This window comes from Drosophila sechellia, chromosome 3L (genome assembly GCF_004382195.2).
Source record: "Drosophila sechellia strain sech25 chromosome 3L, ASM438219v1, whole genome shotgun sequence".
Lineage (NCBI taxonomy): Eukaryota > Metazoa > Arthropoda > Insecta > Diptera > Drosophilidae > Drosophila > Drosophila sechellia.
Window position 1 is genome coordinate 13,856,783 of NC_045951.1, and position 15,184 is coordinate 13,871,966.

Below are 15,184 nucleotides of genomic sequence, written 5' to 3' on the forward strand. Positions count from 1 at the left end.
AATTGTTTACCCCAAACAAATCGAACAAATGGTAATTAATATTTAATTAAAGTTAATGAACGCCTTATGCAACAAAGGTAAATTGAATGTATTACATTAGAATGCAATTTTTTGAACAAATAATTATAAATAATTTATAGCCAGTAAATGTTCGCTTTCAGCTTTTAAGCTCTAACCAAAAAGTCGTTAGTATTTTAATTATCTTATTGAGCAGCCTCTTACAAAATCGTTTTTAAGCAAAATGCATAAAAATGCAAAAGCGAGAAAATGATAAAAAAGTGTAGCTGAAATTGAGTGTAATTAATTGCTTGAACTTCAATTCACGACGATTCAAGGTAAACAAGTTGAAATAAAAAGATTTCGTATTTCTTTTAATTTTTTTACGTAGCTTTTTGTGCTTTTGTTTATAAACAAGGCAATGACGAGGGAACTCGTGCCAGTTGTTGCTATTATTGTTATTGTGCCAAAATCTAAACAAGAATGGTGCGTAAAAATAAGAAAAGAAACCAAAGAGAGAGCAGACAGTCTGTGAAAGAATTCAATTTGGGGCACAATCCTGTTAAGATGGGGTGGGAAAAGCTCTCAGGAGGGGTTGAATGAATGGCTGATTGAAGAGCCCGATGACGTCGCCAATTGACATTTAATTGGTTTAAACAACAACCTGAAAAAACTCGTTGATCGAACGACTCACTGAATGAGCGACTCAAATGGAAATGCATTCAAATGCCATTCCATCAAACTGGGTCAAATGCCGCTTCTTCAACTTCCTCTGCTTCCTCTTCTTCCACCTGTGCCGCCGGTTCAATGCACCAAAATGAAGAAGAAGACAGCAATTAAGTTCACTTTATACCTTTCTGTATACACGCTAACGTTAGTTTAATTTTTATAGCAAAAAATACCATTTAAACCTCTAAAGTCTGTGATTTTAAACTCTCTAAAAATATAATTCATTATAAAAATTTTAAAGCGACTACAAACGGTTTTTTTTTTTTCGAAAATGCACTTAACATATTTTTTTTTTAAATAATTTGAATCTTATTTCAATAAAATATTTTTCAGAGTGCAGTTTGAATGAAAATCTTCTATCCGCACTTGGTTCTTTTTACCTTTTTGAAGAACCCGCATCTAACCAATGTAAATAATTGCGGTAAATGAAATGCACTGCAAACACACGAAAAGAACTGAAAAGGTGGGCAAGGAGGTGGTGGTGGGGGTACCGGCGCACAACTTTAAACAGGTGTCGCATTTTATGACAGCCTGTTTTGTTTCCCTGTGTTTTTATTTTTTTATTGTCGTTCTGCCATGTGGTGCAATGTGTGTGTTTTGCTTTTCATCTTTGTCGTATTCGAGTGCATCTTGCAGGTACACATGTGTACATACATATGTATAAATGTATGTATGTACCAGGTTTATATGTCTTTGATAGACTTCCGTGTTTACCTTTCACTAAATACACTAACTAGGGCTTGTTTTCCATGCTTGAATTATTTTAAGTCGCCGAAAAGGGAACCTTACTGAATTATTGAAGCATAAAAATGTTGAAATACATATTATTTTGATGAAAAGCTTCCTTAAAATGAAAATATTTTAATATTCGCTATCCATTCCTATTTTACAACAAGTTTTCATCAGTTTTGGAAACTAATAAAATAAAAGTTTCTAAAACTGTTAAATACTTTTTAACAATAGGTCTAATTTGATATACGCCATGATTTTCTTGACCTTTGCCAACAAGCTTTTATTTCTATTACTTTTCGATATTTTTGTTAGACATTTATATTTGACTTTCATTCTTAATATTATACCAATTTAAAATCATCAACATTTATAGTTCTGTTAAATTTCCCTCTTTGGTGCGAAACATTGCACCACTCCTTATATAGCAATCTCTCTAGCCAGAACCCAGAACTGTGTTTTTCGACCTGATTTTCTTGACCTGCCTCAGTCTTCCTTAAGATCTCGCAGACGAGTCTACGAAATCTGCCGGGTTTTCTTCCGCCCCCTCCTGCTCCCTGCTCCCTACCCACCCATCAAATAAGGAGTGGCACGCCTGCCTCATTATTCATTCAGCTAAGGCATTCACCAAAAACCTGACGTGGAATTTTCGCTCTTGTGGATTCTCTGCGGGCTTCTCCTGGGCTTCCGCTTTCCGTGTGCGCCCGGAGAATTTAAAACCGGCGGGAGGGACACAAATTAGCGGGAACTGCCAGCGAAGCATTCGCCGGATCAGAAATAGAGTGCAAACTAGAGAGCAAGATGTTCGGAGGGAGTTCCTCCATGGGTGTCGACAGTTCGGGGCATGAAAATAAATTCACTGAGCTAAAATAAAATATGTCAGCGTAGTCGCAAATGAGATTTGTCTCAAAGTTGTTTCAGACGTGCTGTGGACTTACTAATTGATTTTAAAGTATACACGGTGGGAGGAGATTATACAGTGCGTGTCAGCGGCATAAGGATTAAAAGATTTACTCGGAAAGTAATGTGATTGGGAACTATGTACATTCATGCTATTGTACACCATTCTTACTAACACATATTTGTAATTTAAGAGCTATAACTTAGGTTTCTCTCCAAGTTTTCAATTAGTTATTTTCTTTTTCCCTACATTTGTCACTTTCCTTATTAAGTGCCATTATGTTCCCCTTCAATTCACACCCTTAAATGACCTAATTTTCTCGATTCAAGTGTTGCAACAAAGTTTTCTTTTTTGTTTTTCCAGACTGTGTTTTGTATAATTCATCAATATTGCTTCAACCTCTTGGCTTTCTGTCATTTTCTTCGATTGTTGTTTCAGTGTGTCTGTTTTTTGTGGGCGTTTTTGGATTGTTTATCTGGGGCGTTTACTTTGGGTCTTTGGGGGCTAATTTAGTAGATGAGCTAATTTGTGGGTTAAGTGAGAGATAAAAGTGGAGTTGGTGGAATACTACCAAAAAAAAAAAAAAATAAAACTACTGAATTCTGGAAAATTGTTTGCAAACTACGTTGCTAGAATTCAAGTGGAGAATGGTTTAAAATTCAGAATTTTTTGTATCTCGCACTGCCTTTGTTAGTTACTTAAACAATTGATTACTGCGTCACAGAAAATTCAGCAAAAGCACGTAATTTATTTGAAATTCATTGCGGCTAAACGAAGTTCTCGTTTCCAGGCATTAAACACGTTTGCCTCTTTTAATGCATTTTTCGAACAGATTTGGCAGAGTTATTTAAGCAAATACCCCCCATAAGATGATTGGTTGAGTCAAGCAAAACTAATTGAAAAAACAGCTGTTTCTGCTTATCGATGCGATCTATCGAGCAGGTAGTTGAAAAATATCTACGCATCTGTTGCCACTTGAGTGAAAAGGATCTGTTGAAATCTCCGCACTTTCCTCGCTTTAATTGGGATTTTTCGTAGGAATTTTCGAAATTGTTCTCTTGAACTGTGCAATCCACTCTCTGAATCGTATCGAATTCAAACTCGCCCCTTTTGCCACATGGCTTGGAATCTTTAATGAGCTTCCTGCGGTTCTTGTATCTCCTATTTTGGTACGTGCGGTTTCATAATCCACAAGTATTATTGCGACAACAACACGACATCTGCATAATTATTGAGTTGAATAAATAGATGGATGGATGGATTACATGTGTGTCTGACAAAACAACTGGCTAGTAATTGAACATCTAGGAGATATATGTACATATCTCCCCTTTTTTCTTTCGCTGTTCTCGCCGGTTCAATTTTTCAATTGTTTTCTCTCGCACAAGTTCAAGTTTATTAGTCATAAAGTGAATGGTGGGGGGAAGGCATCGGCATTGGGGGAGGGCAACCAGCTGGTCAAGTCTCGGATAACATCTAATAAAAATAAAACCCAAATTCAGTTGCATGCTGTCAGCGCACCGCCTCCTTCAGTTCCCAACTTGTGCTATAATTATACAATTCCATATAGAGTCGACCAGACATACTTATAAATACGTGTGAGTTTTGTTCATTTTTTGGCGGGGGCGGGATCGGGTTTTTGATCTTTAGCATATGGCTAATGGTTCGGCCTTATGAACTGCAGTGCCTCATATTCATGCGCTCCGTTGTGGCCGTTAATGAATTGAAAGTGGCCTGAGAAATGGTTTAAGGCTGGATTGGGTCACTTGGTTAATGGTAAATGGGAATTATGGGTGAGATTGGAAGGGCTTCAAAACCGTAAAGTGCGAAATGAGATTTATCAATTCAAATTGGAAAATATGAGTGCACTAATAGCAACTGAAAGGGATAACAAATAAATGTACTATTATGTCATTATTTCGAAATTTGTATATCTCAAGCAATGGGGATATTTCTTTATACATTAAAGAAAATAATATTTCATAATAAAGTGTAGGTAATTTGAGTGTTTGCCAGCATCAATTGCAATAGAGTTCCCAGTGCCTACAAAACCATTGCATGTGCGAAATCTCCGATCTCTGGTGGAAGCTCAGACCAAGTTGATCACGACATTCTTTGCCTGGTTATTACGCCTATCTTTCGTAGCTCTCTTTTGTTTATGAATTTCACACAATTCTTTATTCATTTATTTCTATTTCAAATGTTGCTAACTATACTTTGCATATCAGGTAGCGATAATTGCAACGAAGCTAAAAACAAAAGAAAACCGTTCATGGGAAATATATTTTATAATTTCAGTGGGCAGAGGGGAAAGCTCATGGGAAGCTCGGGAAAACTAAAGCCCCTCGAGCATCTGCAGTAACTGTAAACCGAGCGGCACGGATTCTCTTCTAACTGCACTTCTTGCTTAGCTTGTTGTGTGGATTTAGTTTTATTTCTTGCCTTTTTGTGACCAAAGCAGCTGGCAAAAAGACTGTCATTTGCATTAATAACTGTGCCATGATTGTATTGAAGTTAGAAAAAAAATGAAAATATATAGAAATTTAGCTTTTAAGCTAAATGTGCTATAAATAGTAAACATTCTTCATTTTGAAAACTTGTACACTATATCATATTATGAAACTATTTTTTAAAAGAAAGCTTGGTAGAGTACAAACCATTAAAAGAAGAAGAAAAATTGGCCTATTGTGAAAATAGTGACCTAACTTTTAAAAATCGCTGTAACCATAATAAATATGGAACAATGAATTATTTATAAAATAATAATATTTTTCAAGGGCTAATTTACAAATTTTACTGCTGCAATCGGAGTTAGCCAAGTTAGTCAAGTGTCATAGCTGTCAGCCATGTGAACCATCGGGGGTGGCAGCTCGCACATAAAATCCCCACGCCCAGCTCCAAGCCATTATGCAAAGCAACCAACAAAGCTAGAGAAACCATTGCATAAGGGAAAAATATTTTTGTTTGTGGTTATTTGGGTTTTGCTTTATTTTGAGTAACTTTCATCGATTTTCTCAGTGCACACTTGTTGTTGCCATCGTGGGGTTCGCCCAAGGTTCGTTGCTCTCTTACTTTTGCATTTTTCTTCAAGTCGCCTCCTTTTGTGGGTTGTTCAATGGTATATATTTGATTTGATTTGATTTTATTTGATTGCCGGTTGGTTGTTTACTATTTTCTTTGCTTTCTTTTGAACTTCAGTCTTTTCTGTGTAATCACATATTTATGCTCATTATTGCATATTATTCCAGCTAAACGCTTTTTGCATCGAATTAACCAAGCAATCGATATTTAATCACAAGTTTATGGTCAGTTTATTATGAAATTGATGGGTTGTCTATGCTAGTACGTGTAATTTGGATTAAAAAAGTGAAATTCGCAAACATAGGTTTAAAAAGATGGCAAACAATGATGGCTTTAAATGAAAATTATATTTCAAATAATTTAAGTTAGTTAACAAGTGATTCTTTTAAATTCTTAAAATTATCATTACATATGTTGAATTGATTTGCGTTTTTCTTAACCTTAATCTTTGAACCTATAATTTTGCCTAATCCCCAAAACAAAAGTTGACCTAATTTGGCTTTCTACAACTAACGGCCCTGACATATCAATCAATCAGACAACCGAGCTCGAACAATTGTATTCACGGTATTTATAGGTTTTTGTACTCCAACTACATCTACTCCCCTTAAACGCCCACCGATATTTGGTGACAATGCCCAAAAGAAACGAAAGCGTAAAACTCGGAAACGAAAACGAAAATGTTGGCAAGGCAGAGTCACGACCAATTAAAAAAGAAATATAGGTAATTACTCACGCTTAGATCGAGGGACTTCTATAAAAGTACTTAGGCCCTTAGTCATGCCTCAAAGTTTTGGTTAATTGAAGGGGAGGGAAAGCGGATAGTAATGTAAGTGACCAGCAAGGAAGGGAAGTAATGTCCGTTGAAAAACCTCGACCCATTTACCTAATGACGTTTTGGGCTGATAATTTTCATTTTCCGGAAACGGAAAAACACACCTGTTGAAGGTTGTTCCTGAACAGACTTTTTGGTTAGAAAGGAAAATGTAATTAGTATTACTACAAATATTTGTTTAGCACATAGTTTGATACTTTGAAGAGGAATTTAGTAGATTTTGTATTATTTCTTTTCGAAGAATCTCAGCGGGCTTCGTAAATTTTCAATTTACTAAGAGCTCTAGACAGCTTAGAACGTACTTTCCCGATAGGTTTTCCAATCAATAAGTAATGTATTGATGGGCTCGTTTCTTGCGCTTTTGCTAAACTTTCAGCAATTGCATGTGAATTTAGTATTGGCACTTTGACCTATTGACCTGCATGTCATGTCCGTGGCCAATTGAACATCTATATACATTTCGCACACAACAAACTTAATATCTTTAATTTTTTATTCCTTTTGCAGCTGCAGTACGCTTTCCACCAAAATGGCACCAATGCCCCGAATTCAGTTACCCAATGGAAATTCTTCCATAAAGGCTAGCACAAATGATTTTCTGTTTGCGGAAACAATGTCCGGTGACAGTAGTCCCACGCCCAGCAGTCCGCCGTCCAGTACAGGTATGGATAACAATAAAATAAATCATAGATTCGCTTACTAACTAAATCATGTTTTAAACTTTAGCAGGCGTTGCCAAATCTCAGTGTTCTTCCCTTTCGGATGGCGAATCCTTTGAGGGATATGGCGAAAATGAGTATCCCACGCAACTGCGCGAAGCCCGCAGCTCCAATTCCAATGGAAGCCATAATATCAGCAATCATATTAACAATAATCCTAATATCAGCGTGGGTAACCACAGTGGACACAACCACAGTGGACACTCTAACGATGGAAATAACAACTTAAATGGCAGCACTGGCGTCGAACTCGATTTGGCTCCACATGTCGGTTCATCAACACCTCAAGAGTAAGTTCTTGAAGCATTTATACAGTGCGTTTCAAAAGTGTCAGTTAAATTGGGTTTGTCAAAGGGTATTAAAAATTATCAATACAGTTGTTCTATAAACTGTTATTGAATTTATAACATATAATCATGTAACTCCTGTCAAGCAAAGAACATTAGTCTTGTTGAATTACCTCTTGATTACTGTCAATTAATCTTTTAAACTAACTGCCACTGAAACGCCTTGTGTATTTCCATTGTCACAACTGATGAGCATTTACTAACTCGATTTCATTGTTGCAGTGATGACGAACTAAACATAATGCCCCGGGACAATTGGGCCAGGCGCAGTCTGCGACGAACTCCCACCAGGTAATCTCGCCCATTTTGATCGGATCACCTCCCAAAGTGGCAATCGAAGCGAATGCGAATTTGCTTAGTTGTCGGGCATTTAGAAGCTTGCGCACATAATCCGGCTGAATACGTAATAGCCGTGAACATAAAATAAAGCTGACCAGGCCCAGAGACTTCATCAATTCAAAACTCTCAATTTGTCTGTCCGAGGCAGCATAAAAAAACGCGTATTTGAATAGTTAACCTTTTCTTTATGTAAACCTGTGTCTGTTGGTTTCAGCGTATGTATGTGTGGCATGAAAAATGCATACACAGACTGAAACCAGTTTTTTCTATGCTCTGACTTGGGCTCATGAATCGCTTTGGGCCGTGATTCATGCGTGTCTCTGTCTTCGAGTCTCGGAATCTCTCACATCACAGCGATCGTGCCTCTCTTTCTGGTCGTGTTCACCCGTCTCTTTCTCTCTATTTCCGCCTGTGTTCAACAAGTTGCCATAGCCGTGGTGAATTCACAGTTCACCTGATCGTAAGAGAGTCCAACAACTCTCTTAAATTATACAGTGATGAGTGTTAGCTAGTATAGCTAGAATAAATAATTTAATAATTTATTTAACAATTTTTAAAATGATAGATCATTATAACTGTCTATATATATATTAAGAAAATTAGGTATACATTTCATTCTTATATATGTATATATGAACTTAAAAGAAAATAAGATGATTAGAAAGATTATCAGGTTCAATTGTTATATTTATATTGCGGTTTCTTTTTACGTTAAATCTGTTAAGCTAAACTAAACCAAAAAAGACTATTAGATCTCCCAATTGATAAACATTTTTCTTACAGCAATCCTGATAGTTTATCCCAGCGTCGTTGGGGATCCATGAGACAGTAAGCACCCTTGACAATATTTTCTATTGGGGTTTCATGTAGACCTTCATATAAATCATAACCTCCATTCTTGCTCCATTTTGGTTTTGGTGTTTTGATTTGTAAATAAAAATATTTATACCTTATTTATTTTATTTAAAAATTATTGGTGCACAGCTCCTTAAAATAGTTCTTTAATATATATAGTTTTTAATGTTTTCACAAGCGTTTCGATGACATCTTGTATCCAAGATTGTTAATTTCAGCTATACGTTGCCTTATGTTTTTCCCAATTTTCCATTAGCTGGTTTGCTCAATTGCTTATTTTTCGTCTGCCTAAATTAGTTATCAGTTTTTCCCATCTTATTCGCCTGCTTCAATTGTTGTACAACTACATAGATGTTCAATTGGGTAATTTTCAAGAGCTTTCCTAACGCTGCCACCCCCAAAAACTAAAATTTATGATTATTGCCGGCGGGGGCTGTCATAAAAGTTACAACCGAAAAAAATTACTCTCCTTTCTGGGACTTAATTGCTACTGAATCCAAAACGAAAGTAAAATAAATATATCAGATTAACAGCAGGAGATTTAAGTTAGTACAATGAGAGCTATAAGATGGAATCTGCTACAATTTATATAACTTCCTTTGGCAGTTCCGCTTGTCAACTGGCGACCGTGCTTCCTGCTGCCATCTTCTTGAGCCAAAAGTAGTTTGGCCGCTTTTGTGAACTTTTCTCGGGGACCGATCGAAAAGGTTGAAGGTAGAAGATGCGGGTCTTTTCTTGTCTCCCCTTGTTTTGGCCACCTCCTTCCCTCTTGACGTGGCTTACAAGTTGGCTGACTCGCTGGGGTTGTCATGCTGTTGGAATTTATTTTTTCGCTCATGCGATCGGAGGAAGTGAAGTGAGAGGGTCCAGAAACAGGTTTAACTTGCGGCAATTGTTAACTCTTCAGAATTTAGGCCGGCACTTTTGTCAAGTCGCGAATAAAATTTGACCCAAAATAAAACTCAGTCTGCTGATGTTATCGATTCTGACACATTTATCTCGTCTCGTTATGTACTGTTATATACTTTTGATGTTTTGTCACTAAAGTTAGATCAATAATTAAGCATCGATCAATATCGATTAGCATTTCATTTATTAATTTTTTTTTTTCATAAACATTTCCTTGGAAATGAGGCGAGAAATCGAATAAAGTAATTGGAATTGTCGGCATTAAAGGCGTGTGCAAATCAGTTAACCCCACGCAGGCTATAAATTGTGGATGCTCTGTCAACTTTCCGGACCTTGATGTTCCCATGGCTTCTCCTCTTTTCGAAGCAACTTCAACTTGGGCCGACTTGAATTTGTCATGCAAATGCCTTTGTTTTTGCTCAGCTGCTGGGAACATGTTTTTCCCAGTCTCTGCACTTGGCATTCAACAAAGCTGCGCTGGGAAATGGTGGGGGAAAATGCATTAAAGAACCGAGAACAATTAGGGGAAATTGTGGGAAGAGGTTAAAGATTTTTATCCGAAAACGGAAAGGGAATGGGTGAAATTCTGCAATTATTTTGTTCTAAAGAACGAATATTTTTCCACATAGGAAGGACCATTTAAAATGTTGTTATTTGAATTAAATCTAGCAACCAAAGAAAATACTTGTCATTTCACATTATTTATGTGTTTTGTTAGCCGTGTAATACAACCAAAATTCCAGATAGAAACTAACGAAAAGTCAGCCACAAAATGTGGAATTATCGTCAGGAAGTTGATTTGGAAACATTGGTAAAGATTTCGCCGTACTGCCATTCTTGGCCATCGGCTTGTTGGTTCACTCTTAAAGGCCTTGATCTGTGGAAAGTTTTAGTATGGGACAGATCACTAACTTACCGGGTGATTCTTACGATTGTCCTTCTCGGACTCCTCTGGCTTGTATTTAAAAGACTCAAACGCAGATGGAACGATGTAAGTTAAAAGTTCTAAGAAAACATACAGTAGAAGGGCCTTAATGAGGTTTTGTCCTAGGTGCCTATGTCGGAGATTGAGTCACTGAGAAAACGTGTTCAGTTTGTAACCAAGGATATGGCCATGCTGCAAGAAGCCCTAAATTCGACCGTAATACCCAAGCCGCCGCCACCGATTTCTGATATTATTATGAGTAATATTATTGATAACTTGGATGAACCACAACCCAAAGAAAACGATGAAAAGCTATCAGGATATAAAGAAATCTTGGATCCTGTCCCCCCAGAATTCGACAAAACTAGTAAAACTTGTGAGCTAGTACCAGAAGAAAATAAACCGGAGCATGTGATTCCAGATGCCGAACCTGGAGAAGATTTCGTAGTAAAAAGTAGGGTGCGATTTGCATTAAGAGATCAGGGAAAACAAGCCAAAGAAGAGAGCAAGCCCATTAATGCCGCGAAACCCACGAAGATTATAGCTGAGAATAATGTATGCGTGGAAAATAGAAATGTGCGTAAACGGCCATCTCCTTCGACCTCGAAAATAGCATGGAGGCCCTAGATCTATTTTCAGGAATTTTGACATTGGAATATTAAAATTGTAGTGCTCGAATTTGTAAGAATCCATTCATAGCGATTTGTATAAAACTTGTGATCCTATTTCATTATAGCCCTATGCCAACCTATGCCAACCTTGACATCTTGCCTTCACAAGCGGTTGGCTTTAAGTGATTTCCAATTTTCTTTCGTGGTAATTTTCACCTATTTCATTGTGCATCTCAGTTTTCCCGTGCATAGTTCCCAAGTCTCCGTGGTTGGCCCTCAATTAGCCTTAAAGGTGGCCGGCTGCCTAATCGAGGCAGTTTCCAAGCCACTTTGCGGGGGCCCAAACATTGTTGGCAGTTGGCTTGCACTTCTTGGCTAATTGGCAGACCTGGCGACAATTTCCCGTTTTTTTCCTGCATGTATTTGAATTATTTGGCAGCTGAAAACGGCTTGAAAGTCCGTCTGTCGCCAATTTGGCTTCGGTTTTATGTAGTTGCCATCTAATGGATACATGAGAATGTTTATTGTTCGCCAGATTTGTAGATGTTGCATAGTTTTAGTTTTTAGTATCGCCGAACAACATGTTGGCAGCAAACAAGTTGCATGGGAAAGTGTAGGGGAGTTGCCAGATGAAAAAGAAAAACACTACCGTCATTAGACACATTTTAACATTAGTAATGAGACTATAAATGTTGTCTTGGTGGCAGCGCGGAAAAGTAACTTACATATTTAAAAGATTAGGAATGTCATCTTAAAATAAAAATATCAGAAAAAATATATTTATTGATATATGTATGTGGAATTGTATTATTTAATGCTGAATGAAAAGGAATTTAAATGAATATGAATATTCTAACATTTTCTGGTAGTAATTTCCATTTTAGAAATAACTTTATTTTTTATATCATAAATGATTGGCATTTGTAAGTTCTCACTCGCTGTGTAACTATTTTAGTCTGTCTGGCAAGTTCGAACTGCAACAATGGTTTTGGCCCTCTCCCACACACACTTGTTCGCTCTTTTGGCCTGCTTTTCCGTTTTGTTTATTATTTTGCTGGTTGGCTCTCTCGCTTCGAACCTGTTTGCTGGCCGCCTTTAGATTGAGCAGGCGGCTAAAAAGTTGGAATGTGGTATTCGGTTTTAGTTCGAACATCGCTGTAACCGCGTGCGGATGTCAGGAAATTTGTGTCGTCGTTTTGGCCCGATTTGATTATTTTTTAATCGCCCGAGAGTCTGTGACTGCTGTTCCGGCGTAAAACCGAATAAAAAATCAAACAAAATTCCGCCGCATCCATTGAGAAAACCAAAGTATGTGAAAGTGTCTGTGTGTGGGCTTTCTTTATATACAAATGTGTATATATGTATATGATTTTTTGGGGCCCCAGACAACGCGGCGTATGCGAAACGTTTGTGCAAATAGATTTAATTGTGTTTTTTTTTTGTCGGTTTTGTTTTTGGCTATAAATTTCGCTTTCCACGGAATAGAAAACGTTTTTAATTCGAGCTGCGCGCTTTTATGAGATTTCGTACATAGTTTTGTGCTGTAGTTTACACTTTGGTAATTTACGGCGTCACGCCTTAATGACGTCCAACTACCATCATAATAGCCACAATAACAAGCGCAGTCTTTGGCCATATACTGCACATTCCCATGCAAAATCGGAGGGTCTTCGCCGTCTTCTCGTGCGTTATCCTCTTCTCCATCTTCGACATGTGTGTCTCTTCTTTTGCACGTGACTTTTCCCGGGGTTTCCACGGGCCCACGCCCTTTTGTGCTGCACTTTTCCCATGCATTCATCCAAATTAAGGCCCATTTGTACACATACGGGTAAAAAATAGGTGGTTCAGAATGCATTAAAATAAGTGTGTAGTGTTGTTGCACAGGTGGTATTCCACTTAAAAGAGACAGACATTTATTTGTTTCTGTAAGTGTTACATAAACTATCAATTCGCACAGATTTAAACTATTAACTTTGTTTTGTTAGATTACTACCAAAACAGTTCTAATCACAAAGATTTGCATAATAAAAGAATAAAAATCTTCCAAGAACGTGTTTATATTCATATGATAATTCCTAAAGCATACTAGAAATTTGATAAACAACTCAGAATTGGTGTTACTTATATTAGGTCATTTGAATTTTAAATTGGGGAAAGTTCTTAAAATATTGCTTTATTTAAAGCTTCTTTAACATAAAGTATTTTGAACTGAGTAGCTCTCTAATAGAGTATATGTTTTAATCATTTCCTTTACCATTACACACTTATTTCAACACCTTTTATAAGCAGTAACGACATGGCCAATCAACCGAATCTCTAGATTGCTTTTGAATCTGAAAGAGTAATCGACTTTTTAAAGTGCGTTTGTTTCCAACCATTGCCACACTCACCGCATCATCTTCAACTGGGCTTAATAGCGTTTCAGCCCTTTTCTGCTCGCATTGTCGAGAGTCATCAATCAAAATCGAATCAGTTTTATATCGCCTTAATTATCCGGAGAGCAGCCATATAAATGCTGCCCGTTCGCGGCTGCACGATTTCATTGCTAGTTGGTCAGTGCAGTCGAGAGTGCAGTTTTGCAGCGCTTTTCTTTCTTTTCGATTTTTGAGTTTGATTTCGTTTTCGATTTCGCTGGCAGAGAGCGTTTAACGACGTTATCAGAGCGATTTTCAGCAGCGTGTTGGCTAAATATTAACCATCCCATCCGCTCAACGAGTGCAACACTTGCGGCTTGGCTTGGATGTTCGGCTTGAGGAGACTCGTAATGAAAAGTGAAGTGTGGCTGGCGGATCCGTCAATTGCGAAAGTGTGTCTAATTTGCCGATGATGAGTGCGAGTGCGTTTTCTCGAATGAAAATTTCCTTTTTGTGGCAAATAACAAGCTACCAATTTGCTGAACGGCTCATAAACCAAATCAAAAGTGAAGTTAATGGAGGTGCAAACATCTGGTGCACCAGTGCAAATAGTCATACATCGTGGAGGGTTTTGGAAAAATGTTATATTCACCAGTTTTTTGCAGTTCCTATTTGATTTACCAACTTTGTACTACCTTTACTTATAAAGAGCTCTTAATATTGTTGTAACACACAAAGGAATTAGCAAACAAATTCAAGCCTTTAATCTTATCAAAAAGATAACAAAGTATACGTTATCGGTTTAAATCAACATATTAAAGTCAATGACGTCCACAATGCGGCCAATTGCATTTAAAACTGATAACCAAGTGAGCTAACCCAACGATCATAGATAAACATCCAAATAAACAATTAAGTTAAAGAAAACAGATCTCACCTAAATGGATGATGAATATTTTGAGTATTTTCCCTATGACCGCCGTCGCAGTCATTTGAGAGACATGTGCGTATTAAACCCTCACTAGAAATCCTACACCAACTTGTTGTTACTGTTGCACTTAGCTTAATTCATGTTGTTTGCCATATCCATATTTAATTCTCAAGAAAGCCCGAGAGACACGCCCACCACAAGTTAGCCGGAGAAGCCGACGCCCATATGTCCATAAATACTTTCACTTGTCCGGCAACAAAAGGCGCACATTTCTACTTCATATTTTCTGTGACTCGAGGCATTATTTCTTTGGAAATCGCAACAATCGCGACATTTCTTGACCCCCAGTTGTTTCTTTAACGCTTCTGAAGAAAATAACTGAAGCACAACGAATTAGTTTGGGTAAAAGTTGTTTGTAAGTCGGAAAAACTATTTGGGTTTTCTTAGTGTTTTTATATTTATTACTTAAAGATTCAGAAAATAGACATAACATACGTATTATTATATGGCTTTCTTTTAACAATCTCCTCCCGAAATCTTTTTATATTGCCGCCCTTTCTCTGGCTCTCTGGAACTTCAATGAATACCTTACCTCCTCTTTCCATAATTTAATTATCCACAAAAATCTGAAAAGAAACCAGATACCCTCGTAACCAGAAGAAAACCGGTCTAGGGTGCCGAAAAAATAGTTGTTTTTAATAGTTTCAATTAGCTGAACTTCCCAGGCGCTTAATGAGCGGTTTTCAAGCTGCGACAGCCGAAGGGGCGGAGGGGCGTGGTCAGGTGAGTGGGCAAGGTGTGCTTCACCCTTTGGCAAGACTGCTGAAATAGTAACAGTAAGCCCGAATCAGAAAAACCACTGTGCATTGAGGCGTTTCGCTGTGAACAACAATTTCTGCAATAGAAAACTTGATTTGGGCAG

At 37.5% G+C, this 15,184-nt stretch overlaps 2 protein-coding genes across 13 annotated transcripts in view; both read left to right on the forward strand.

The window, feature by feature from the left end:
- Nucleotides 1–15,184, forward strand: part of LOC6605654 (rab11 family-interacting protein 3) — a 41,359-nt gene that overhangs the window by 2,225 nt on the left and 23,950 nt on the right. For 4 of the 12 annotated variants that reach the window (XM_032719999.1, XM_032720003.1, XM_032720005.1 and 1 more), the window contains exons 2-5: nucleotides 6,780–6,934; nucleotides 6,999–7,281; nucleotides 7,561–7,629; nucleotides 8,461–8,505. In XM_032719999.1, coding sequence (XP_032575890.1) covers nucleotides 6,802–6,934; nucleotides 6,999–7,281; nucleotides 7,561–7,629; nucleotides 8,461–8,505 — 530 coding nt within the window. In that variant the 5' untranslated portion in view covers nucleotides 6,780–6,801. Of the gene's footprint in view, nucleotides 1–6,779; nucleotides 6,935–6,998; nucleotides 7,282–7,560; nucleotides 7,630–8,460; nucleotides 8,506–12,124; nucleotides 12,286–13,996; nucleotides 14,335–15,184 lie in introns of those variants that run through there. The other 8 variants (XM_032720004.1, XM_032720009.1, XM_032720010.1 and 5 more) reach the window with 5 other exon arrangements.
- On the forward strand, nucleotides 9,331–11,096 carry LOC6605652. Its single transcript, XM_002030434.2, has 2 exons — nucleotides 9,331–10,432; nucleotides 10,493–11,096. The coding sequence occupies exons 1-2, from the start codon at nucleotides 10,214–10,216 to the stop codon at nucleotides 10,991–10,993; spliced, it is 720 nt and encodes a 239-aa protein (XP_002030470.1). The 5' UTR covers nucleotides 9,331–10,213; the 3' UTR covers nucleotides 10,994–11,096.